Raw genomic sequence first — 21,401 nt, 5'->3', positions numbered from 1 at the left:
GAGATGTCAGCCAAACACAGCCCCAGATGGGCCGCCTTCCTACATGCTGGAAGCGTCTCTTCTGTAAGCCTGACAGCAAGCCCAGCCCCAGCTAAGTGATCCTGGTATGTGCAGCCCAGCTGTCCTTTCGAGGCTTAGAATAAAGGCTGCTTTATCTGGATGGTCACTCCTTCCTTCAAATGTTCAATCCCCTTTCTTGAATGAAACAACGGCAGGCAATCGTGTTTGTGTGTTCATTTGCAGTGACTTTGGCAGGAGTTGGAAACCACATTACCCCACATTCTGGAGATTTAGCTCATGGCTGCGTGATGCCCAGGAACCTGGGAACCACGACCCCAGGACAGTCCTGCCCCACCAAGGGCACTGCCCCCATTTCCTGTCTGTAAACCCGTCCTAAGTGGGGTTACCCCACAGCATCTCAAGTTAAGCTTAAAAAAGATGGTAGAGGTTTTCAGGGTCCTGATGGTCATAGACACTTTGCAATTTCTCTACAAGTTCATCCCATTTCATTTTTTTTCCCCAAGAGTTGGGCAATGGCAGCTATATAGAACATCGGTGTTAACTGTGGACTTCCCCTCTGGGAACTGCCCTGAGGAAACCCCCCACCCCACCCCGCTTTAAACTGGGGAGACAGCAAGGGCTGGGGGCATGAAAACACTCCCTTTTTAGCTATCCCACATGACCACTTTCTAGGGGTATGGGGGGAGCATAGGAATGCTTTAGAAAACGAAGCACTCACATTCATGGAAGACAAAGGAAATCACCCAGGACATGGGGTAGACAGCACCCCACCCCTCTTCTTGGGGGTTTGGGGGGAGAGAGAATGGAGATAAACTACTGGGGTGGGGCAGGGGCGGGAGGAAGAAGAATTAAAACGCAACAATCAATCCAACCTTTAAATAGTAACTTTTAAAAATATAAAAACAGGTCATTACAATGACTTTTCATTTTCTTTTTTTCTTCAGGAATCAATTTGTCTTCTACCCTCGCCCTCCCTTGTGGCAAGAGCCTTAACAACAGGTGGTGGCTTAGCATCCAGGACCCAGAGAGAGAGAGACTGAGAGAGAGGAAGAGAGACACAGACAGACTCTGGACACCCCTCCCCAGCCTCAGAAAGGTCAGGGCACCCACCTTGCCCTTCTCTTCGGCCTCCAGAGCCAGGCAGGGGGAGGGGCTCACCTGGGAACAAGAGCATTGGAGAGGGGTTCACTGGGAAACCCCCTTCCTTCTCACCAGACAAGATCACACGTTAGAAAATAACCCATAAAAATGCAGTATAAAAATTATCCTCCATATGCTACATCCATGGAGAGCCCACCACCAGGACTCATAACGGCCTTTAGCTTTTCCTTAGAAGAAAAAAAAAAAGGCAAAGGAAAAACAAAACAAAGAACAAAACCCTAATACCTCAGAGCATTTTGGTACCAAAAAGTGGCACCCGCAGGAGCTGATATTCTACCTGTAAGCTGTTTGCACTCCTAAAGGAGACATGAAGCCGGGAGAAGGCAGCACCCCCAGCCCAGCCCCAGTCCCCTCTCCCCGCTGCCCTGCCTGGGGTTGGGGGGCAGGGAGATCAACCTTAGACTCCATCCTGCAGGTTAAATACACATTTTCCCTCTAAGGAGAGAGTAAGGGGTCAGAGGCAGGAAAGTGGGGAGAAGGCATTTTATGAAAGGACATCACTTCTAATTCTTTTTATTCAAATTAAAAAAAAAAAAAAAAGCACCCACATCAGTTGCTATTTTTTCTCTGGTAGCTCCCTGAGCTGAGTTGCTATGCGTTCTTCTAACTTTGTGTCCTTTTCAGGTTGTGTCCGAAGATTAAGTAGGGCTGGAGACAGAGTGAGTGCCTTTGAACTTCCATTTCTCGTCACGACAACCAAGTGTGCACCAAAGAGAGATGGAGGTGGCGGTGGGGTGGGGGAGACAGACAGACAGGTTCAGACACCGGAGAGGGGAGCCAAGGGGCTAAGAGGCAGGTGGAACTCAGGAGGCCACAGAAAAATTCTCGGTGTTTCTGCTGCCGTCAGCCTGGGCGGGCACCCATCTCAAGGTCTGCCTGTCCATCAGTCTGCTGGAGCTGGGTCCTGCCATGCTTTAAGACGATTCCCAGGTCCACATGGAGACACACTCGCCCAGGGGCTGCCTGATGGCTGACCTGGCCACCAGCCATACTGCCCCTCCTCCACCCAGGAGTCTTCTCCCTCTCCCACTCCCCTCTCCATTCTGCCCCCCTCCCTGCCTCCCCTTCCCAGATGGGAACTTCTGTTTAAAAAAAAAAAAAAAAAAGCCACCACCACGAGTGGATTACGAATACAGCAGGCGAAATACACGGCTGGCATTGCCGGTGGGAAGGGGCCTCCTCCCCCGCTGACCAGTCCGAGATAGGAGTCTGTTATTTACACTTTTCACAAACCTTGTGCGCTGCACAGTCGGGAACGTGAAACCCTCCCCCGCTCCCTGGTACAAACGTGTGGTCCACACTCCAGTGTCCCCGAGCCAGGGCAGGGGGACACATCAGAAGAAAGGGGAAGGAAAGAGATTCATGAGGGTGTATGTGGAGAGCTGGAGCCACGAGCCTCCAAATCTACGTGCAGCCTCTGCCAGCATCGTTACGGAAGGAGGAGGGGAGAAATCCATTGGAGTCCGTGAGACACAGGAGTCCATGCCCAGGAGTCCCGACCGTGACGGGCGCACCCTCTCAGCCCGCCGGAGCACGGTGCTGGGCCGCTCGCTGCCCGTCCTCCGTGTCTGCGGGGTCTCCCTGGCACAGCCGAGTCTGTGCCCAGAGCTTGACAGCCCCGTCACAGTCCTTGCTTAGTAGATGACCTCATAAACCGTGGCCTTCTTGTCACCAGAGCCTGTTACGATATATTTGTCATCTGCCGAAATGTCACAGCTCAAGACTGACGAGGATTCCTTAGACTGGAGGAGGAGATAAAGGACAGAAACTCACTCTTTGGGGTACTCAGCGCTCTCTCGGTACTCTCGGAATTCACCCGCCCTCTGCACACCCTGGAGTGCACGCTGTGAGGCCTTTGAACACAGCCCTTCCCATTAGAGGGGCCCTTTCTACCTGCTTCCCCATAAGGAAAAACTCATTAACTGGGCCAGATGTGATCTTTACAGTCAGCTCCGAGCAGCAGAACAGAACACTTGAGTGTGAGCTTTGCATCCTGAGTTTACAAATAGGAAGAAGCGTTTCTGAGCTGGGAGCAGCTGTCAGTGGGCCAGACCCTCAGTCTGGTGAGCTAAAAAAAAGGATGTGCACCTAAGTTTTGAACATCCAGTGTAATTAGAGACTCTTGAAAGTTACATGAGTGATGCACCAGATGCCAGACTTCCAGACTGCATCGAGAGAGTGTCTTACTCACTCTAAGAGCGAGTGTGTGTGACTTGAGTGCAGTTGTGCAAGACTGTGTGTGTGTCTCTCTGTGTGAGTGTATATGAGTGAGCGAGGGACAGTGCAGTGTCAGGCCCTAGGTTTTGAAAACCCACACACAAAAAAGCCTCTTCCCTCTCTCTCATCTCCTTCTGGATCCTTCTCTGGCCGCAGACCTCTCTCCTTATATTGAAGTGTTGAGATGGAAAATAAACCTACTTTAATACCAGACAACACTGCTCAGAAAAAAAAAGCTGCCCAGTTTGCTCAAATGCCTGGTGCACCTCCTGTGAGGGCTCAGTGTGCAGGCCAGAGCCAAGAGCATGTTTTTATTCCTCCTTGCTCTAGAAATCCTACAAGAACCTCTGCTAAAAGCCCTCGCCCCAATCGGTCAGATGCCACGAGCAGCAGAGTATGCGTCCCACTGATGTGCCCAAGTCCAAACCCTCGCTGCTGGAGAAGCTGTCTGGGACCCCCAGCAGGTAGGGGTCAGGGCAAGTCCTGCTCTGCCTCCCCTATCCCTGCCCCATCACCGTGGCCAGGCCTGGACTCTCAGCAGAATCAAGAGGGGCACTTGGAGGGTGGGTAGTACCTGGAATATGCTGGCTCCATACGGAGTCCTCCAGGCGTTGAGAAGGTTATCTTTCCCAGTGCTCACAAACCACTTGCCTGCAGGCAAAGGAAACATCAGGTTGTGGGCTGCTGCCCTCTAAAGCAAGACCCGCCCCACACATGGCCAGCTACCATGGAAACGCGGCGTGACCTGCTAACTAGCGCTGGGCTGACTCTTCCCTTGTGAGAAGCGTTTTGTAATCAAGACATACCACGGACACACGGACACACATGGACACTCAAATACTGCCTTTCTCTGCAATCAAGGGGAGGGGTGGGCAGGCTGGGACAGAGAAAGGCAGTATCTGCAATTAATCACAGGGATTACACTTCCCCAGAAGATTCTTTTTAAAGCCACTAAGCTCAACTGACCCATCTCGATTCTACTACTGAAAGATGGCAGGAAGTACTGGGGATGGCGAAGCTCCAAGCAGCTAGAGATCCAGCCAAAGGTGGTGGGTCTCTGCAGGCATGCCACCAGAGCTTTGCCTGTGTTAAAGCTCCAGGGTTCCCAAAGCCCTGGGGGTGCCTGTAATTCCTGGTCCATAAAGACCTGTTGGGGCTCAGAGAGGCTGGGACTGTCGTAAGCTGCACAGCTAGTCAGTGGGCCGGCACATACTCCAGTCCAGAGCTGTGGCCACCAAAGCCCATGGTTCAAATCACCTGTAGGCACTGCCTGCAGGGCTCGGCACACCGCTCCTCTGCCCCAGGCCATCAAGGTCTGGCTCTGGCCTGGTGTCACAGGTGCTTGGTACCCTGTGGCAGTATCTGCATCCTGAGGTGTGGCGCGGGATGGGGGTACTGGTCTGGGTCAGGAGCCTGGTTCTGAGACCATGCTCCCTTAGCGGGGCTCTGGCCCTTCTCTAAGCTCTGAGCCACATCCCTGCGCGGAGGGCTGGCCAGGCTCCCACTTCCCAGGCTCACCGCAGTAGGCGAACTTGAGGGACAGCACGCAGCTCTCGTGCAGGTGCAGCTGGTACTTGTCGGGCTTGGTGTGGTGCAGCACCTCCACGTTGCTGCTCTCCATGCCCACGGCCAGCCACTCCCCGGTGGGGCAGTAACCCAGCGAGAAGATCTGCAGGGATGGGGAGGACAGAGATCAGCATCCTCCAAAAGCACAGCGGGGCAAGGGGACAGGAGGAGGAGAGGAGGGGCGCTCTTGCACAGCCCTGCTCAGGAACCCTGTGGGCTCAGAGTCTTACCGACTCCCTCCCCCAGCACCTCCCCACCTGCCATGTGCCATGCAAAGTCCCCCTCTCTCCCCCTTAAGGGAATAGGATCTCATGTTTTATCCACAATCAACTTCCCAGGTGAGGAAGCTGAGGCTCAGAGAGGTTGCTGACTCTAAAAAGTAAAGTGGCAGAGCCAGGATTCAAACTCAGAGGTGACACAGACATTTCACTTTCAAAGTTATTCTCTGTCTCGGTGACTTTTACCTTTCCTTAAGAAAAATACGAGTAAATAAAACACTAATGTATTAAACATGCAAGATTAAAATATTAACACAAATAATACAATAACAAAAAATAATACCTAGCATTTATGGAATGCTTTCTATAGCCAGGCTTACAGCCAAGGCTTTCAAAGGGACCATTTCAGGTACTCACACCAGACCCATGAAGTAGCTATGACTATTCCCATCCCAGGAATGAGAAAACTGAGGCCAAATGCTCAATGGCAGAGGAGCTGGGTATCAAGTCTGAGCAGCAGGGGCAGATGCGACCAACTCCAAAGCCTTGTGGATTCTATTTCATGGCCACTTCCTCCAGGAAGCCTTCCTAGATGACTCAGGTTGGTCTCAGGTCCATTTGTAATGACCACGTGTGAGGACCCCTTGGTCCCCTGAACCAGCCACTGAGACCCAGGGAGGAAAGGCCCCACACTGCTCCAGTGGATGGGGCAGGGGGGTCTCAGGCACACACCTGGGAGGTAAAGTCGTGCTGCTGCAGCTGCCGGCCCTCCCGCAGGTCCCAGGAGCGCACAGTGTTGTCCAGGCCTCCCGTCCACAGCTTGGTGCCGTCATGGGAGATGTCTATGCAGCTGGCCCCGTCCGTGTGGCCCTGGAACTGCCTAGGAAGGCCAGGCAGGGATGAGGGTAAGCCCCAGGGAAGCACTGCCTGCTGTTTTGACAGCTGTCCCAGGGAGATGCCAACTCTCCCCCAGCAGAACAGGAAACTTGAGGGCCACGGTCCCTCAGGGCTCCTCTCCCACTTGAGTGTCTCCGCCAGGGCCAGGACTCTCATGAGGTCACAGGGAGGCAGGGCTCAGACCCAGCAGCTTTGCTCCGAAGGCCCCACACTTGAGCTCCTCCATAGCGGTCTCCACGCCGCCTCTTCTCCCCACATCTCTGCGTGTCTCAACTTATCTGAGTTCTGCCCTGCGGGGTCTGCTCCAGGGTCCCCTCCCCGGAGGCTGGTGTAAGCTCCCGGTCCACAGAGCCCTCCCGCTCCTGCTGGGCACCTGGCACAAGCCACCGTCCTTTCCCCTGGGCACCCTCGCCTGTGCCACCCCGGCCACCCCACTGCACCTCCGACCGGCCGTCACAGCCACGCCGCCAGCGCGGCCTCCCCAGGGCGAGGACAGCCCCGCCCCTCCCGTGCCTCACCTGACCAGCGTCTGGTTGTGCAGGTCCCACACGGCAATGTTGCCGTCGCTGCAGCAGGAGAAGCAGACTTTGGCGTCAGGGCTGATGGCCAGGGCGTAGCAGGCTGGAGCTGAGGACGTCAGCTCGGCCTTGATGCGGGGCGTGGGCGAGGCCAGGTCCCAGATGGTGAGCGTGCTGGCCTCGCCGCCCACGATGAGCGTGCGCCCATCGGGGAGCAGCTTGCAGGAGCGGATGTAGTTGTCCCTGTTCTGAAGGAGGAGGGGGCAGTGCTCAGTGCCGCCCACCCCTCCTCCCAGGGACCGGGAAAGTCACATCCAGCCACACCGAGCATCCTCGCCACATCTGCTCACTTCCTGCCCTTTTTCGCGGCTGCCAGGCCGACCCCACTGCTCCCTCCTGACTTTTTAAACTTCCATTTCTTTACAGACCCCTGGAGACCAGCATCATCTCCCCTTACAGACAATGACAGCAGGGCTCAGAGAGGTTTGCCAGGTTGCCCGAAGTCGCTCAGTCGATACAGGGCTGCGCCTGGCCAGGTCAGTGGGGTGCCGCCCAGGCCCCAGCTCTCCTATAACAGCTAGAAGGGATGCCCGCAGCCCTGGGGTCCTCACCAGGCAGTCCAGCTGGGAGATGGGGCTCTTGCTCCCCGGCTGGCTGATGTCCCAGATCTTCACGCAGCCCTTGCCTCCTGTGTAGACGTGGCGCGTGGGGTTGCTGATGGTCACCGCACACACCACCTCCCCGTGGCTGAGAGTGTTGATCTGCCGGGCGTGCCTGGGGATGCCAGGGCCTGCCAGGGCGTCGTGGGGAAAGGGCACGGGCTGCATCTGCCCATCAGCGCTCACATGGAAAGAGTAGGCTCTGAAAGGGGGAGAACCACGCTTCTGCCATCTCCAGTCCTCTAACAGTTTCCTGACTAGCCCTAAACCTTGCCTCGCCTGCCTGCCTCCAGGTGTCCCCTGCCCTCATCTGAGGAAACCTGGTAACCCCAACCTCCTTGACCTGGTTCCACCAGGGCAGAGACAGCTTCATAGTCCTGCCCTGACTTCTGCCCCTGCTAATAGATCCTTGCTCCGAACCACGTCACTGACCCCTCATTGCCTTGGAACAACCTTTCCCGCCATCTATACAATCCCTAGCACTCTGGCCCCGGAAAGGGCCCAGCTTGAATGCCACCCCTCCTCTAGGAGCCAGTAGTATTAGGGAAGAAAATCCGCTTGCCCCCCCGTCCCTAAATGAATCACAGAGTAGACATCAGAGCCAGGGGTGAGCCAGTGTGGTCTGCCTGCTGGTTCAGGTCATAGGAGTGCCAGCTGCGGCCAGAACCCACAGGAACCCCCAGGGCAGGGAAGATCCATGGCATCCAGCTGGGAAGCCCGACATGTGAAATGCTCCTTCCCTCTCAGAGCCCAGGGATCACAACCTCAACCCCAAACCTTCTCCTTCCCCTTACAGAGGGAGCCCGGGGGCGATCAGGAGTGCAGCCAGGCAGCCATCAAAGGGATTGCAACCTGCCCCAGGGGTACCCCTAGAGAGGCAGACACGCTTCCCCAGGAGAGGCCCATCAGGGCAGGGGATAGGTGGGTGGGTGGTGTGCTCTCTGCCCTCCCCAACAAGCAGAAAATAAGTAATCAAGGCTTACGGTTTTCCACCAGGAATGGAGGCGAGGCTTGAGGGCAGGCCTGTGGCCCGCATTGGGGGGTGAGGGTCAAAGCCAACCTGTAAGGCAAGACAAGGCCAGCCCTTAGTGAGGGGTGCCGTCCTCTGTCCCCCTACTATACAACACCCCAACCCTAGCTTCCTCCTCCACCACGTCCTGTCCCACCAGTACCACACTGCCTCTTCAGAGCCCGAGACGGCCGAACAGAGCAGAGCCCCTTGTTCCAGCGACAACACAGGCCCGGGCCCTCTCAGTAACAGCAGACACACCTTGGTATAACACATGGGCAGCCCCACGGGCCAAGGCCCTGCCTTGTGAAATCGCCTGACTCACCATGGGAGTCCCACCCCAGAGCACCCAGAAAGACGGGTGCCAACCCCACTTCCCAGATGGAAAGGGGCAACCCAGGGAGGCTGTTGGTTGAGACATGGTGACAAAAGGGCAGGGGAGTGGGAACCAGGTCTGTGACCCCCAAGAGTGTTCCCTTCTGATTCCTCATGAACACTCTCCCCACAAGGCAGCTGCCTGGTCACTGGACCCAGAGGGCGCCCTCTGCATGCAGGAAGCGTCTCTCTAACCCCTTCCAACTCCCCTCCCCACTCCTTGCCCAGGCCCCCCCAAAAGGAGCCAAAAGGTCTACGTACAGCTCCAAAGCTCACCATTGGCGATCGGCCATAGGCAGCGGCGGCGGCGGCTGCAGCCGCGCTCATCTGCGGCGGGATGTTGTGGAGGCCCGCATAGGCGCCGGGACTGGTGAGGGAGCCATTCATCTCGTGGTGGCTCATCATGGCAAAGGGTGCGGCGTAGGAGCTGGTGATGGAGATGGGCGTGCGCAGGGCCGAGGCTGCAAGGAGGCGGACGTAAGCCCAGACGCACTGCCAAGGGGAGAGGTCCCACCCCCTTCATCCAGGAAAAGCCCAGGCCACCAGGCTGCCTCTGGCCCAGAAGCAATCTTTCCTGTCTTCTCAAGCTATCCACTCCAGGCAGTCCTCCTGGGCTGAGCTCACCTACCAGAGACCCCCATGTTCACAGCCCAAGAAGGTTTGAGGTGAGAAATGTGCCCACCTTTTTTTTTTATCGAACAAGATTCAGAGGCCCAGAGAAGAGCATTTTTCAGAATCTCACAGAACAACAAAGGCAGACACACACTGATGGTGTCCCGAGCTGTCGGAAGCTCCTTCCCCACGCTGAGCTCAACAGTGGCCCCAGTAAGCCCTGACGTGAGTGCTGAAGCAGCAGGCATTCACCTCGGTGTCAATCCTGACCAAGTCCCGCAGAGACAGGCCCTGGGACAGCCCTGATTCTGACTCCCTGCCTGGTGCTCCGGCCCATCTGTGAGGCTCCAGCCCTGGCCCGGGGCAGACCCTCCCCTCAAGCACAGTCAGCTAAGCCCCATTGTGCCTACCCATTATACCTATCGGGTCCATGCCTGGAGGTTTGCCTGGCATCGACCGGAGCCCCGGGGTCGTGCTGGTGCCAGGAGTTGGGGCATCATTCCGCGGGGTTGGCGTGTTGGACTTGAGTCCAGGGGTGGAGGATTTGTCATTCTGCAAGGGGGAAATGCAGAGACCAAGGGAGGCTATGAAGACTCCTTTCTCCGAGAGCTCGGCACCACACGAGGCCTAGTTCCCAATCTCCTGCCACACAGCCCCTTCACTCTTGCCCAGTCTTGTTTGGCAGGGACTGTGTTCCCATTTTACAGATGCAGCAACTGAGGCTCAGAAACAGTAACTAAGCACAGGGTTCAGCCTGTAAGTGGTAAAGCCAGGATGTGAACCCAGGCCAAGCCCCAATCCTTGTGCTTTCTGCTCCACCCCTCCACCTTCTAATCAGCAGCACTCCAGGTCCAGCCCCTTTTCCAGAAACTTTTTCCCTCTGCCGCAACCCTCCCCAGCCCTCTCCTAGTCTCTGCGGTGCCAGGGGCAGACTCCACATACATGACCAAGGTCTTTGGTCTTGGAGGAGGGCGTGCTGCTGGAGGAAGCCACCGAGGCAGGGCTGGTGGGGGCATCCTTCTTCAGGCCACGGGCCTTGTCCAGGCCATTTTCAGGAGGGGAATGTGCCGGGCTGACCCGGGGTGTCGCAGGGTCCTAAGGACACAAGTGAGGCAGAGATGTGCTAACAGCTACGATGAGCCTGAGTCTTCTCTGGTCCCAAGGGGCAGCCACCAGCTCTTAACAACCTAGTCTGACCTCTCCTCATCCCAGAGACGGGGAGACTGAGGACAGAGTGGGTGGGTGGACAGGATCTGCTCAAGATTGAAAATGAGTTCAGGCCTCCACGCTGGACAGCTGGCCCTCTTGACTTCGTGTAGATCCCTTCCAGCTCCTCATTCCCAGCTGAGGCTGACCCACGGGGCTCACCACCCCAAGACCCCAGGGATGGTGGGGAGAATAGAGCTGACCTAGAGGACCAGGGGAGCCGGCCCTCCACTGGGATCTTCAGGGGTCTCTCTCTCTCTCTCTGGAGAGCCATCCTAGGAAGCCAGCATGGTTAATGACCCCCCAGCCACCAAGCAGCCAAGCCCTGTCTTCTTCCTCCTGACCAGCCTGACGCCCCCAACCCAAAGGCGTCAAGCCCAGCTGGGGCTGCCGGTGAGGGTGCAACAGCAGAGACACAACTGCTCCCACCCGGGACAGGAACCATCTCTAACTCCCCACACAGAGAGCCGCCCTGTGACCGGGAAATGCCCTCACCTCATTGGAAACGTCCACCACTAGGTCATCACTCTTGTCCCCGTCACTATCCTGCATGGAGAGAGAAGCCAGTGAGAGGCCACACCCACCCCAGACTGAGCCCAAACCATCCCATTTCCACCAGCCAGGAGCTGAACCTCAGCCAAACCCCAAAGTCCACACTGTCCCCACTCGGCCCCACCAGTGGCGGCCTCCCCTCTGCTGTTTGCTAGAGCAGCCTCCTGGACCCGGGTTCATTCGGCTCCCACAGCTACTGGCAGCCTCACCCACACCTGCCCCATTATATTTCTAAGCTCCCTTTAACTTGTCCCTCTGGAGCCAGACACCTCTCTCTAGCTGGCCTGACATCCACCATCACTTGTACGTGCGCTGGTCTCATTCCATCATTTCCATCATGGTGTGGGAGGGGTGATTAGCCTCATCTCCCAGAAACGCAGCTGAGGCTTTGGCTGCATGATATGCCCAAAGCCCCAGAGCAGCCAAGTGGCTGGACAGGGAGGGCTGGGCCCAAGGGCACTGGCTCCCAAACCACATTGCCCCCTGCCCTCTGCCCCAGCTCTCAGCCCTGCCCAGCCTGGCACAGAGCAGAAACTGTGGCCACCTGCAGGGTTAAAGTATAAGGGCAGCCCACAGATTCTGAGGGGGCCGTGATGGTAGCACGGGGTTGCAGGTCCATCTAGGGAGGGGCCCCTAACTCTCCCCAGACCCCACAGGGCCCAGGAGGACCTCTCTGCTCACTCCCTCCTGGCTGTGGCCCATATGCTCACAGCGCACTGATCAATGCAGGCTTCCCATGCCCAGGCCACCTGCCCTCCTCAGTGGGCCACCTCTCCTCCTCCACCTGTACCTGACTCTTCCACAACCAGGCCCTGGGGCGGAAGAGGGCTTCTCCTTCAGCCCGGCCGACCCAACACAAACCCCAGGGGAGCCCCCGGACGTACGTATCGGCTTAAACTGTCCTTCTCCTCTGCTTTCCGCTTCTTGGCTTCCATGCTGTAGTCCGCAGATCCCCGGTGCTTCTCACTAGCTCGCAGGCTTTCTGAGGGCGACACTGAGTTATTCTGGAAGCAAGGAGGAGACTTAGTGTGAACATTTCATTCAGGCATCGATTTAGCTCAGTGGGGTGACCTGGAAGGTCAGTCGAGGTGCTCTGTGTGTCCTGCAGGTCTTGGCTCCAGCAGCCTCTCCAGGGAGGGATGCCCTCCCAACTCTCCAGATTTGGTTCCTCAGATTTTGGTTCCTGAGGCCCTGAGAGCATGACAGTTCTCTACTGTAGCAATGCCGCTGCTGTTAGATAATTAACCTTGCATGAGCCATTGGCCTCTGGCCTATGACCCTGCGTGCTTCATGAAGGCGGGGTCGCACCTATCTCCTCTTCCACCCCTCTGTGCTCAAAGAACGGATAAGCTGAAAATTAGTACAGAGTCTTGAAGACAGATCTGAGCCGACAAACTGGGGCTATGCACAATACCTCATCTGCTAAACCTGACAGGAAGTGGGGACCGACAGGCAGGGTAACTGCCAGGTGCCAACAGGTCTCCCCAGCGCAGGTACGCAACAGGCATCTTGTGCGAATGCCCTTCTGTGACGGCTTGGCCTCCCGCAATCTTAGAGAGAAACACCAGGGTTGCAATGAAGCAGAAAACACAACGTCATGAAGCCTCTCCCTCTGAAGATGGGAAAAGGCAGAGAGGGCAGGTAGAATTCCCCTCCCCTCTGTGATGATGGCCAAGTCCAGGTCCCGAGACGATGGGAAACGTGCCCAAGGTCCCCCAGCAGGAGGCAACTTGAAGAAAACCCGAGGTTTTCATGCCTGGAAAGGACTAATGAGTTCTCCCTTCAACTACAAAGCAAATGAGGATGAGAAGAGTTTGGAATTTATGGCCTGGGAAGAGGGAAGGTGGCCTAACAAGGTAAGGCAGGAGAGACAATGCCAGTGGTCTGAGGATGGAGCGGAAGTTGAGAGCTTCTCTCAGGGAAGGACTCCAGCTGGTGGTGCGAGGGTGAGTAGGAGCGACAGGCATCACGTGGCCTCCAACACCGGGCTGGGAGCAGGCAGGGAGGTGCGATGGGCAGGGGTGCCTGCCAGCAAACCTCTCTGCCAAAGGAAAGATACCACAACCCCCTCTAGGGGACCGCTGAGGTTTGTCCCTTCCTAAGAGACCACACTGGTGGCTCAGTGGTAAAGAATCCACCTGCCGATGCAGGAGACACAGGTTCATCCCCTGGGTTGGAAAGATCCCCTGCAGAAGGGAATGGCAACCTATTCCAGTATTCTTGCCTGGAGAATGCCATGAAGGGGAGGAGCCAGGCAGCTACAGTCCATGGGGTCGCAACAGAGTGGGACACAACTGAGGGACCAAACAACAACAATACCAGAGACGGCACCAGACCTTCCCCCGCGTCACTCGGCACCCTCTCCTGTGCACCTGCGCTGGATCAGGCCTGAGGCGGGATGCACGTGTGCATGAGTGAACACGATGCAGTCCCTGCCCCCAGCAGCTGACCGCCCAGCTGGGGCAGGGCGGGGAGCAAGGTCCAGTCCATCCTCCCCCGTGCCCAGGGGAGTGTGACAAGCCTACGCGGGGACCTGCAGAGATGTCTCCTCAAAGGAGGAGGCCTTCCAGAGGCAGATGGAAAGTCTCCCCACTTCCCCCAGAGGCAGGGTCTGGCGTTCTGCGGGGAGCGGTGCGGGAAGGAGCCGCAGAACTTCATTTCCTCCCCTAAGCCGGTTTCTGGGCAGCCCTTCCCTGCCAAGCTTCTGCCTGAAGCAAATTAAAATGGCAGAGTTATCAAGCCTTGAAGAAAATACGGAGGTTATAATGGAAGTGCAGCTTCAACCTTCCCCGCAGCTGGGCAGGCGCGGCAGCGACGCACGCACAGCCGCAATTCAATTAGCCGCGGCGAGCGCCGGCAGAAAAATCACTGTCATTTCATTCCATTTCCTCCGACGGCGGCCACCCTGTGCTAAGCAGAAACGCTCCCAGCCCCTCTGCTCTTGCGTGGGTAGCAAGGAGAGGGGGGGTGTGCGGCCGCTCCTGTTTCCCCCCGCGACCCAGGCCGCGGCTCGGAGAACAGCGGGCTCTTTCTTCTGCAGTCAGCTGCAAAGCCTCGCTGCTACCGGAGGAGAGTCATGTCAGGCGTTTAGCGGCATCGATCCAGCCCGCCTCTGGCTGGCAGGCAGCCAAAAAACTAAGTATTTTTTATTGCTTCGGCTAGGCAAGGAAATATGAATGAAGCTACCTCTAATTGGACTCCAGACTAACCCCTCTGGGACAGCTTCCAGCCCGGCCAGTCGGCCCCCCTCCCACTCCGACATGGCCCTGTCTTTCCTGCCGGGGCCTCATCTGTTGACAACCTGGTTTCCAAAGGGCTGATTACGTTCATTTCCACTCCCCCCGACACCATGGCTGCACGCACACGTGTGAGCCCCTACGGCCCACAGCCCTCCCGCCAAGGACGGTGACCCCATTCATTTCCACTGAACTCTCCAGGGGCCCCTCTGCCCTGAGTCTCAACATCGGAGAGCACTGTGAAGTGCCCCAATCTTGGGGGCTCCTCGTGGGATTCTTTAGGAGAAAGCATTCACAGAGAGGGCGCAAAGCCAAGGCCAAGAGAGATGAGGATGAGGACATCTGAAGGCAGTGAAGGGATTGAGCAGCCACTGCTCTCTGTGGCAAGTCCGTGGTAAGCAGGTAAAGCTGGGTCCTGGGTCCTGTGCTAAGTGGGGTCTTCCTAACTAAGCAGAGAGGCTGGCTGAGCAGGAATATTCCCATATTACAGATGGAGAAACTGAGGCTGGGAGAGGCCGAGAGGGCTACCCAACGTCCCATGAAGCCAGGACCAGGCTGAGCCTTGAGGTGTCCAGCCCAGCCCTCTTCCTGTCTAGGCAAACTACCTCTCCAAAAAGGGTCCCTGGGATCAACACGAAAGCTATCAGAATGGGTCTGCAGCTTCAGCTGCTCCTTTCTGAGGTTCCTAGCCATTCCTGGGCCCAAATGACCTGGACTTCCGGGCACACAGGCAAGCAGAGAGGGGACGGACGTGGGCACGGCTGCTGACGGGAGGTTCAGAGTCAGCCCAGTGGAGGGCTGGGGAGGGGACGTGGGTCGAGATGGAGAAGCCACCCGAGGAAGCTGCTGTTTAGATGGTTAGTTAACTGCCTGACCTTCCAAGTCCTACTTAACACGAGGTAATAACCGAAGCCATCCTAACAGATTAGATGGCCCCAGATACAAGGACGGCGATGAGGAATAAAATAGCTTTGCTAATCGCTGGAGGATTTTTTTATCCAGACTCCACTGCGCTTATTCAGAAGGCTTATTCACTTGAAACAGAACCTCTGAGCCTCAGTGTGATCAGAAAGATTTACGGCAAATCTCAGAGCTGGCAGACACGCAGGCAGCCTGGCCTTAATGCTCGCTTGTGAGCACTTCTTAAACCAAGTTAAAGCCTGCAACAGGGAGAAACCTCAGGTGCTGGGAGGAAATAGAGGATACAGGATCATATAGGAGACGGCCAACCTGGGGGACAGGGAGGGACTCCAGCCCCAAATGAGGGAGGGACGCCAGGGTCCCGAGCTCTGGGGTCAGCCCCGTGACTCCACAACCCCCCTTGTAGGACCCAGGGCTGGCCGGCTGGCCTCTCCAGTAATCACCTCTTATATAAAAAGGGGGTTAGCCACAGCTCACTTAGCCCAAATCTTCATTTGACAAATAACGGCCCTAAAGCCTGGAGACGTAAAAGCTTGCCCAAGTAAAGGTCAAGCAACAGGTGACAACAGCTCTTATTTCCTGACAATACCCAGCCACCCCCAGGAGCCCACACAGGGCACCCCAAGTACCCTGCACGCCAAACGCACCCCACAGGCCCCAGAGTGCCAGCACTTACCGCACTGGATTCTCTCTCTTCAGGGACAGAAGGCCAGGAAAGGAGGAGGGTCGGGTCCCACAACACAGAAAAACAAAAAGAAAGCAAGGTCAGTTTCGTCCAGCTGGCTTTTACGCTTTGCTAGTTCACGGGTTTTAAAATGGGCAGTGGCCTGGCTCTCTGAGTCACCCTGGGTCAGCCAAGGCAGAGCCATTAGGTGACGTCTCTCAGTTTGGAAATTAACCGCCCCAATTCCATTGCTTCTCCGGGCCACCAGGCCTGGGTGGGGCTGCAGGGGGCTCTGTGGCCTAGCTCTCCCTGCCATGCTGAGAAGGGTGCCAAGATTACTGGTCAGCAGTTTTTAAAGCCACAAGCTTGGGAAGGATCGTGCTATATAAAATATCCATAGGATCTGAGAGTTGAGAACACTATTGTTATTTTTTTAAAATTAATTATGGGAGTGGTTTTTTGGTATAGTGTTGTTTTTAATTATCACCTTTCTCTGTTCCTTTGCCAAGAAGCCCCTGGAAGCAGAGGCCTCTGATTATCTGCCCAGTCAAGCACTAGCTCCCTGGTCCTCCTGTCTGCTGCGGAGAGGCCCTCTTCCTCTGCCGGGAGGGTAAGGCAGAGACAGAAATCTCAGTCTCAGTTCCCAGGACCTGCTACCGCTCCCCAGCCCCGGCCTGGGTAGGATGGTGACACTCCAAGGCCCTCATGCCCATAGGGCACTGGCCTGTGCCCATATCTAAGCATAAATCAAACCATCACGTGGTACACCTTAAATGCGATGCTATGTGTCAATTACGTATCAATAAAGCTAGAAAAAAACATCTGCGGGCAGACCACACAGGGTGGTCCTATTTGCAAAGGGTCTGCTAGGAAGCCAGGCCCTTTCCCATCCCGATAAAACTAAGCGCTCCTGATGCCCCACAGCTTCCTTGCGGGAAGGGCTGAGTGAAGGACAGGGGCGTTCTCATCCCACCTCCCCAGTCCTCTCCCACCTCGCCAGTCCTCTCCCACCTCGCCAGTCCTCTCCCACCTCCCCAGTCCTCTCCCACCTCCCCAGTCCTCTCCCACCTCCCCAGTCCTCTCCCACCTCGCCAGTCCTCTCCCACCTCGCCAGTCCTCTCCCACCTCCCCAGTCCTCTCCCACCTCCCCAGTCCTCTCCCACCTCGCCAGTCCTCTCCCACCTCCCCAGTCCTCTCCCACCTCCCCAGTCCTCTCCCACCTCGCCAGTCCTCTCCCACCTCGCCAGTCCTCTCCCACCTCGCCAGTCCTCTCCCACCTCGCCAGTCCTCTCCCACCTCCCCAGTCCTCTCCCACCTCCCCAGTCCTCTCCCACCTCCCCAGTCCTCTCCCACCTCCCCAGTCCTCTCCCACCTCCCCAGTCCTCTCCCACCTCCCCAGTCCTCTCCCACCTCCCCAGTCCTCTCCCATCTCCCCAGTCCTCTCCCACCTCGCCAGTCCTCTCCCACCTCCCCAGTCCTCTCCCACCTCCCCAGTCCTCTCCCACCTCCCCAGTCCTCTCCCATCTCGCCAGTCCTCTCCCATCTCCCCAGTCCTCTCCCATCTCCCCAGTCCTCTCCCATCTCGCCAGTCCTCTCCCATCTCCCCAGTCCTCTCCCACCTCGCCAGTCCTCTCCCACCTCCCCAGTCCTCTCCCACCTCCCCAGTCCTCTCCCACCTCGCCAGTCCTCTCCCACCTCGCCAGTCCTCTCCCATCTCGCCAGTCCTCTCCCACCTCGCCAGTCCTCTCCCACCTCGCCAGTCCTCTCCCATCTCGCCAGTCCTCTCCCATCTCGCCAGTCCTCTCCCATCTCCCCAGTCCTCTCCCATCTCGCCAGTCCTCTCCCATCTCGCCAGTCCACTCCCACCTCGCCAGTCCTCTCCCATCTCCCCAGTCCTCTCCCATCTCCCCAGTCCTCTCCCATCTCCCCAGTCCTCTCCCATCTCCCCAGTCCTCTCCCATCTCCCCAGTCCTCTCCCATCTCCCCAGTCCTCTCCCATCTCCCCAGTCCTCTCCCTGCAGCAGCACCAGCACTGTCTCTGCGTAGCGTGCAGCCCCTAACAAGCCTTTACTTGAGAGTCAATTGGTGCCTTTTCCAAGGACCCTCTATGGGTTAGACACCTGGGAACTTGGCCTCTGTCCTCAGAGGGCTAATGATCTCTGTGAGGATGAAACATTTTTCAGGGAAGGATAGAAGATGATGGCAACAGAGGTCTTGGGACCCCAACTCTTAAACTCCTCTGGGAATTTGAAAAACTCTCAGCTTGGCCAGGAGGGCCGCCTGAAGGAATGGGACTGGGGCTGACCCCCTTGGAGTATGGGCAGGATATAGCTAGGAAAATGGAAAGGTACTCCAGCATGAAAGGACCAGATGACTTCCAGGGCAGAGAAGAGTGGGTACACCTCAGGGATTGGGGGGTGGGCCTGGGGGATGGGGCTCTGGTTTCCAAACACCAGGAACTTCACTGATGGATGGCTCCAAGGCTTGCTAACTCCTGGTCCTCGGGTGACAGCATTCGCTGTGTCCGCTCACAGCAGGGCCACACAGGCTCAGAGCCTGTGCCCACACCACACCCCCGCCCTTGCCCCTGCCCTGGCCCCGGGTCGCACCTCTGTGGTCCAGCTCATGGTGGTTCTTCTCGTCCTTCACTGACAGGTGGGCCTGGCTGCCCAGTGCACCAAGTGCCAGCAGCCCCGAGCTGCTCCCCGTTACTGGGGGGATCCCTGGAGGCTGGAGGCCTGACGGGTGGGGTGGCAGCTGGACCGGGGGGCCGTGTGTGGCATGGGAGAGGTGCTGCGCCTGGAGCTGCTGTTGCTGCAATGAAGTGGGTGGTGAGCACGGCCGAGCCAGCAGGGCGGGAGAGGCCTAGGCCAGCCCTCTCGCTCCTCCAGGAGGCAGCAGGGGAACACGCACCCCCCCAAAGCCTCATCCCCAGCTCAGGCCACATGCTGTCATGCTGGAGGAAGTCTGTTAATGGACTGCAATTTAGACACAAGATTTATGATGGCAAACACCACCTCCTCCCCAACCAGGACAGAATTTCTCAATGTATGATTCCCAGCCCAAGATAAATAAAGCATGCATTTAAAAACCACAGTCATCAGGGCTCCCTCTCTGTGGAGGGCAATCCACTTTTAAGCTCCCAGCAGTCACAGATTTGCTCATGCTTACATGCCTGCGAACGTCAGCAGCCAGCGTCTCCCACCCTTATCCCCAGCCCTGGGGAAGATTCCCTAATTCTGAAGAACTCCGCGCCTGTCTTTCAGAGCAAGAGCAGCACACAGCAGAAGAGTCCTGGGATCAGGAAGAGTTTGGGGCCAGAGGAATGAGAACCAAGGCCACTGAACAGGAGAGCAGAGAACAGGGTGAAGAGGAGGGCTTTGGAATTAAGACAGATCTGGATTCAAATCTCAGCCCTGGCACTTACTAGCTGGGTGACCTCAGGTAGGTCACTAAGTGATCTCTTAACAATAGCGAACATCTACCAGAGGGCTTTCCATGGGCCCCCTTCTCCCCTACTTTCCCCAAATCTAGACAGGTATTAATTCAGTTATTATCATCAATAGATGGAGAAGGAAATGGCAACACATGCCAGTATTCTTGCCTGGAAAATCCCATGGATGGAGAAGCCTGGAGGGCCACAGTCCACGGGGTCCCAGAGTCGGACAGGACTAGGCACGCGCAATGACGACTACCATCAATAGCAAGGACAACAATCCCAAGTCAAGGATTCTGCTCCGTGGATGTCCCGAACTCCTCAACCCAGCACTGGTCTCAGGGTCTTCTCTTCCCCCGTCCCCTTGCTCTCCCCCAGCAGCCAAGACAAAACACCCTTCATCAATCTTAAGAACCGTGGGCACTGTGCCGCTGACTACGCCATGACCAACGTCTCTATTTCATAGAGATTGAAACATTTCTTGGGAGTGACTGTGGCCTCGGGTTATACATATGTCTTTCCTTTCAACAAGCACGAGGGGAGAGGGGATGGAAATTTACTGAATGCCTGAAAGAATGCCTGGGCCCTTTCCAAATATTATCTCTGACCCTTTCAACTACCTGGCAGAGGGGTTGTGCCCACTTTAAAGACGGCGAACTGGTACTCAAGGGCTGGAATAGGGTCAACTACCAACATCATCCAAAGGCTGCTCCTAAGGAGACCCCCTATCCCCGGGCAAAAAGAGTTTACGGGGGTGACAGAGAGCCAAAGCCTGACAAGCCCACCTGTCAGTGTGAACCGTGGCTCTCTGGCCACTGCTGACAGATGACAGACTACAGTGAAGGCCCACGGCTCTGGATGGACACGCAGCTCCAAGAGGCAGTAAGGGTATTTGAGATCAGGGGTTAAGAGTTTCCCAAATGGCTTCCCAAGTAAAGAATCTGCCTGCAATGCAGGAGACCTGGGTAAGGAAGATCCCCTGGCGGAGGAAATAGCACCCCGCTCCAGTATTCTCACCAGGAGAGCCCCTGGACAGAGAAGCCTGGTGGGCTAGAGCTCATGGGATCGCAGAGAGTTGGACACGACTGAGTGTCTGAGTACAGAGCACACGTTAAGAGACCTGCTCTTCCCCAACTAAACTGCAAACTGCCAGCCTTGTGCACCCTCAAATTCATGATCCCCACTTTGCAAATGAGGAAACTGAGGTACTACACTCCTAGCCCTGCAGGGCTCATTTTTCAGTGTAGGGAGAAAAGCCTGGGACCACAGCCACTGCTCAAGACCTGGGACGTCTCTTGGTGGGAAGTTTATGGAAGCTGCTGGTGGGCACTGGTCCGGGTTGTCTGCCCTGAGACGCCAGAGCAGACACAAAGTGGAGGTGTCTACCCTAAAGCCATCCACCCCCCAGAGGCAAGGCCCAAGGAGGTGCAGCTTGAACAGTTAGTTGGGACGAAGAGCGTCAGTGGGGCATCCTGCTTCCTGAAAGGTGAGCCAGTGAACCAACACCAGAAACTTGTAACAGAGTCTATAATTGCAGTTGCGGTGTCTGTCTGGAAGACACTGGCTTTCAAAGCTGTTTAGCTTCCAAGGTGGAGACGGTGGTTTTCTGCAGTGGCCCATGAAGCAGGTATGTCTTCTTTGCAACAGAGGAAAGGCAGCTTCCATGTACCTCTCATCTTCAAGCACAAGAGCAGGACCTCCTGCACAGCCAGAAATTCCCCCGAGGTCTGCTCTGGATGGATGGAAGGCACGGTCAGGAGCAGTCCAACAGGCTCCAGGAGGCAAGGACAGACAGCCGACCTCCGAGGCTTCTCTCTCAGGGCGAGGACAGATGCCAGGGCTTGTTGGGTCAAGGGTCTGCTGACAAGCATCCTGGTTGTGACAGAGAGTGAGAAAAAAATCTTCTCCAAAGTGGGGCGGCTGGCAGTGTTCCACCTGTCTCTCCATCCCAGCATCGCAGGCAGGGCACAGCCATCCTCAGGCTGCTTTCCTGCCCCCATGACACATCTTTGACTTCAGAGGACGAGGGGAGGAAACACAGTGACATCCGAGTGGGAGGGTGACGGGGTTCTCAACCGGGGAGAAACGGGATCGAGCCCCCATCCGAGGCAGCACTGGGCTCACCTCTGCAGC

At 56.6% G+C, this 21,401-nt stretch overlaps 1 protein-coding gene across 8 annotated transcripts in view; it reads right to left on the bottom strand.

The window, feature by feature from the left end:
• TLE3 (transducin like enhancer of split 3) overlaps positions 883-21,401 on the bottom strand; it is a 49,889-nt gene continuing 29,370 nt past the window's right edge. For 2 of the 8 annotated variants that reach the window (XM_018053573.1, XM_018053569.1), the window contains exons 7-20: positions 18,442-18,646; positions 15,845-15,861; positions 11,896-12,015; positions 10,955-11,005; positions 10,196-10,348; positions 9,664-9,805; positions 8,903-9,102; positions 8,241-8,317; positions 7,210-7,459; positions 6,599-6,846; positions 5,916-6,063; positions 4,918-5,068; positions 3,974-4,050; positions 883-2,924 (exon numbers count right to left, since the gene is read on the bottom strand). In XM_018053573.1, coding sequence (XP_017909062.1) covers positions 2,817-2,924; positions 3,974-4,050; positions 4,918-5,068; positions 5,916-6,063; positions 6,599-6,846; positions 7,210-7,459; positions 8,241-8,317; positions 8,903-9,102; positions 9,664-9,805; positions 10,196-10,348; positions 10,955-11,005; positions 11,896-12,015; positions 15,845-15,861; positions 18,442-18,646 — 1,947 coding nt within the window. In that variant the 3' untranslated portion in view covers positions 883-2,816. The remainder of the gene's footprint in view (positions 2,925-3,973; positions 4,051-4,917; positions 5,069-5,915; positions 6,064-6,598; positions 6,847-7,209; positions 7,460-8,240; positions 8,318-8,902; positions 9,103-9,663; positions 9,806-10,195; positions 10,349-10,954; positions 11,006-11,895; positions 12,016-15,844; positions 15,862-18,441; positions 18,647-21,401) is intronic. The other 6 variants (XM_018053575.1, XM_018053571.1, XM_018053570.1 and 3 more) reach the window with 5 other exon arrangements.

This window comes from Capra hircus, chromosome 10 (genome assembly GCF_001704415.2).
Source record: "Capra hircus breed San Clemente chromosome 10, ASM170441v1, whole genome shotgun sequence".
Classification (NCBI taxonomy): Eukaryota; Metazoa; Chordata; class Mammalia; order Artiodactyla; family Bovidae; genus Capra; species Capra hircus.
This window is presented reverse-complemented; position numbering and strand designations above follow the sequence as displayed.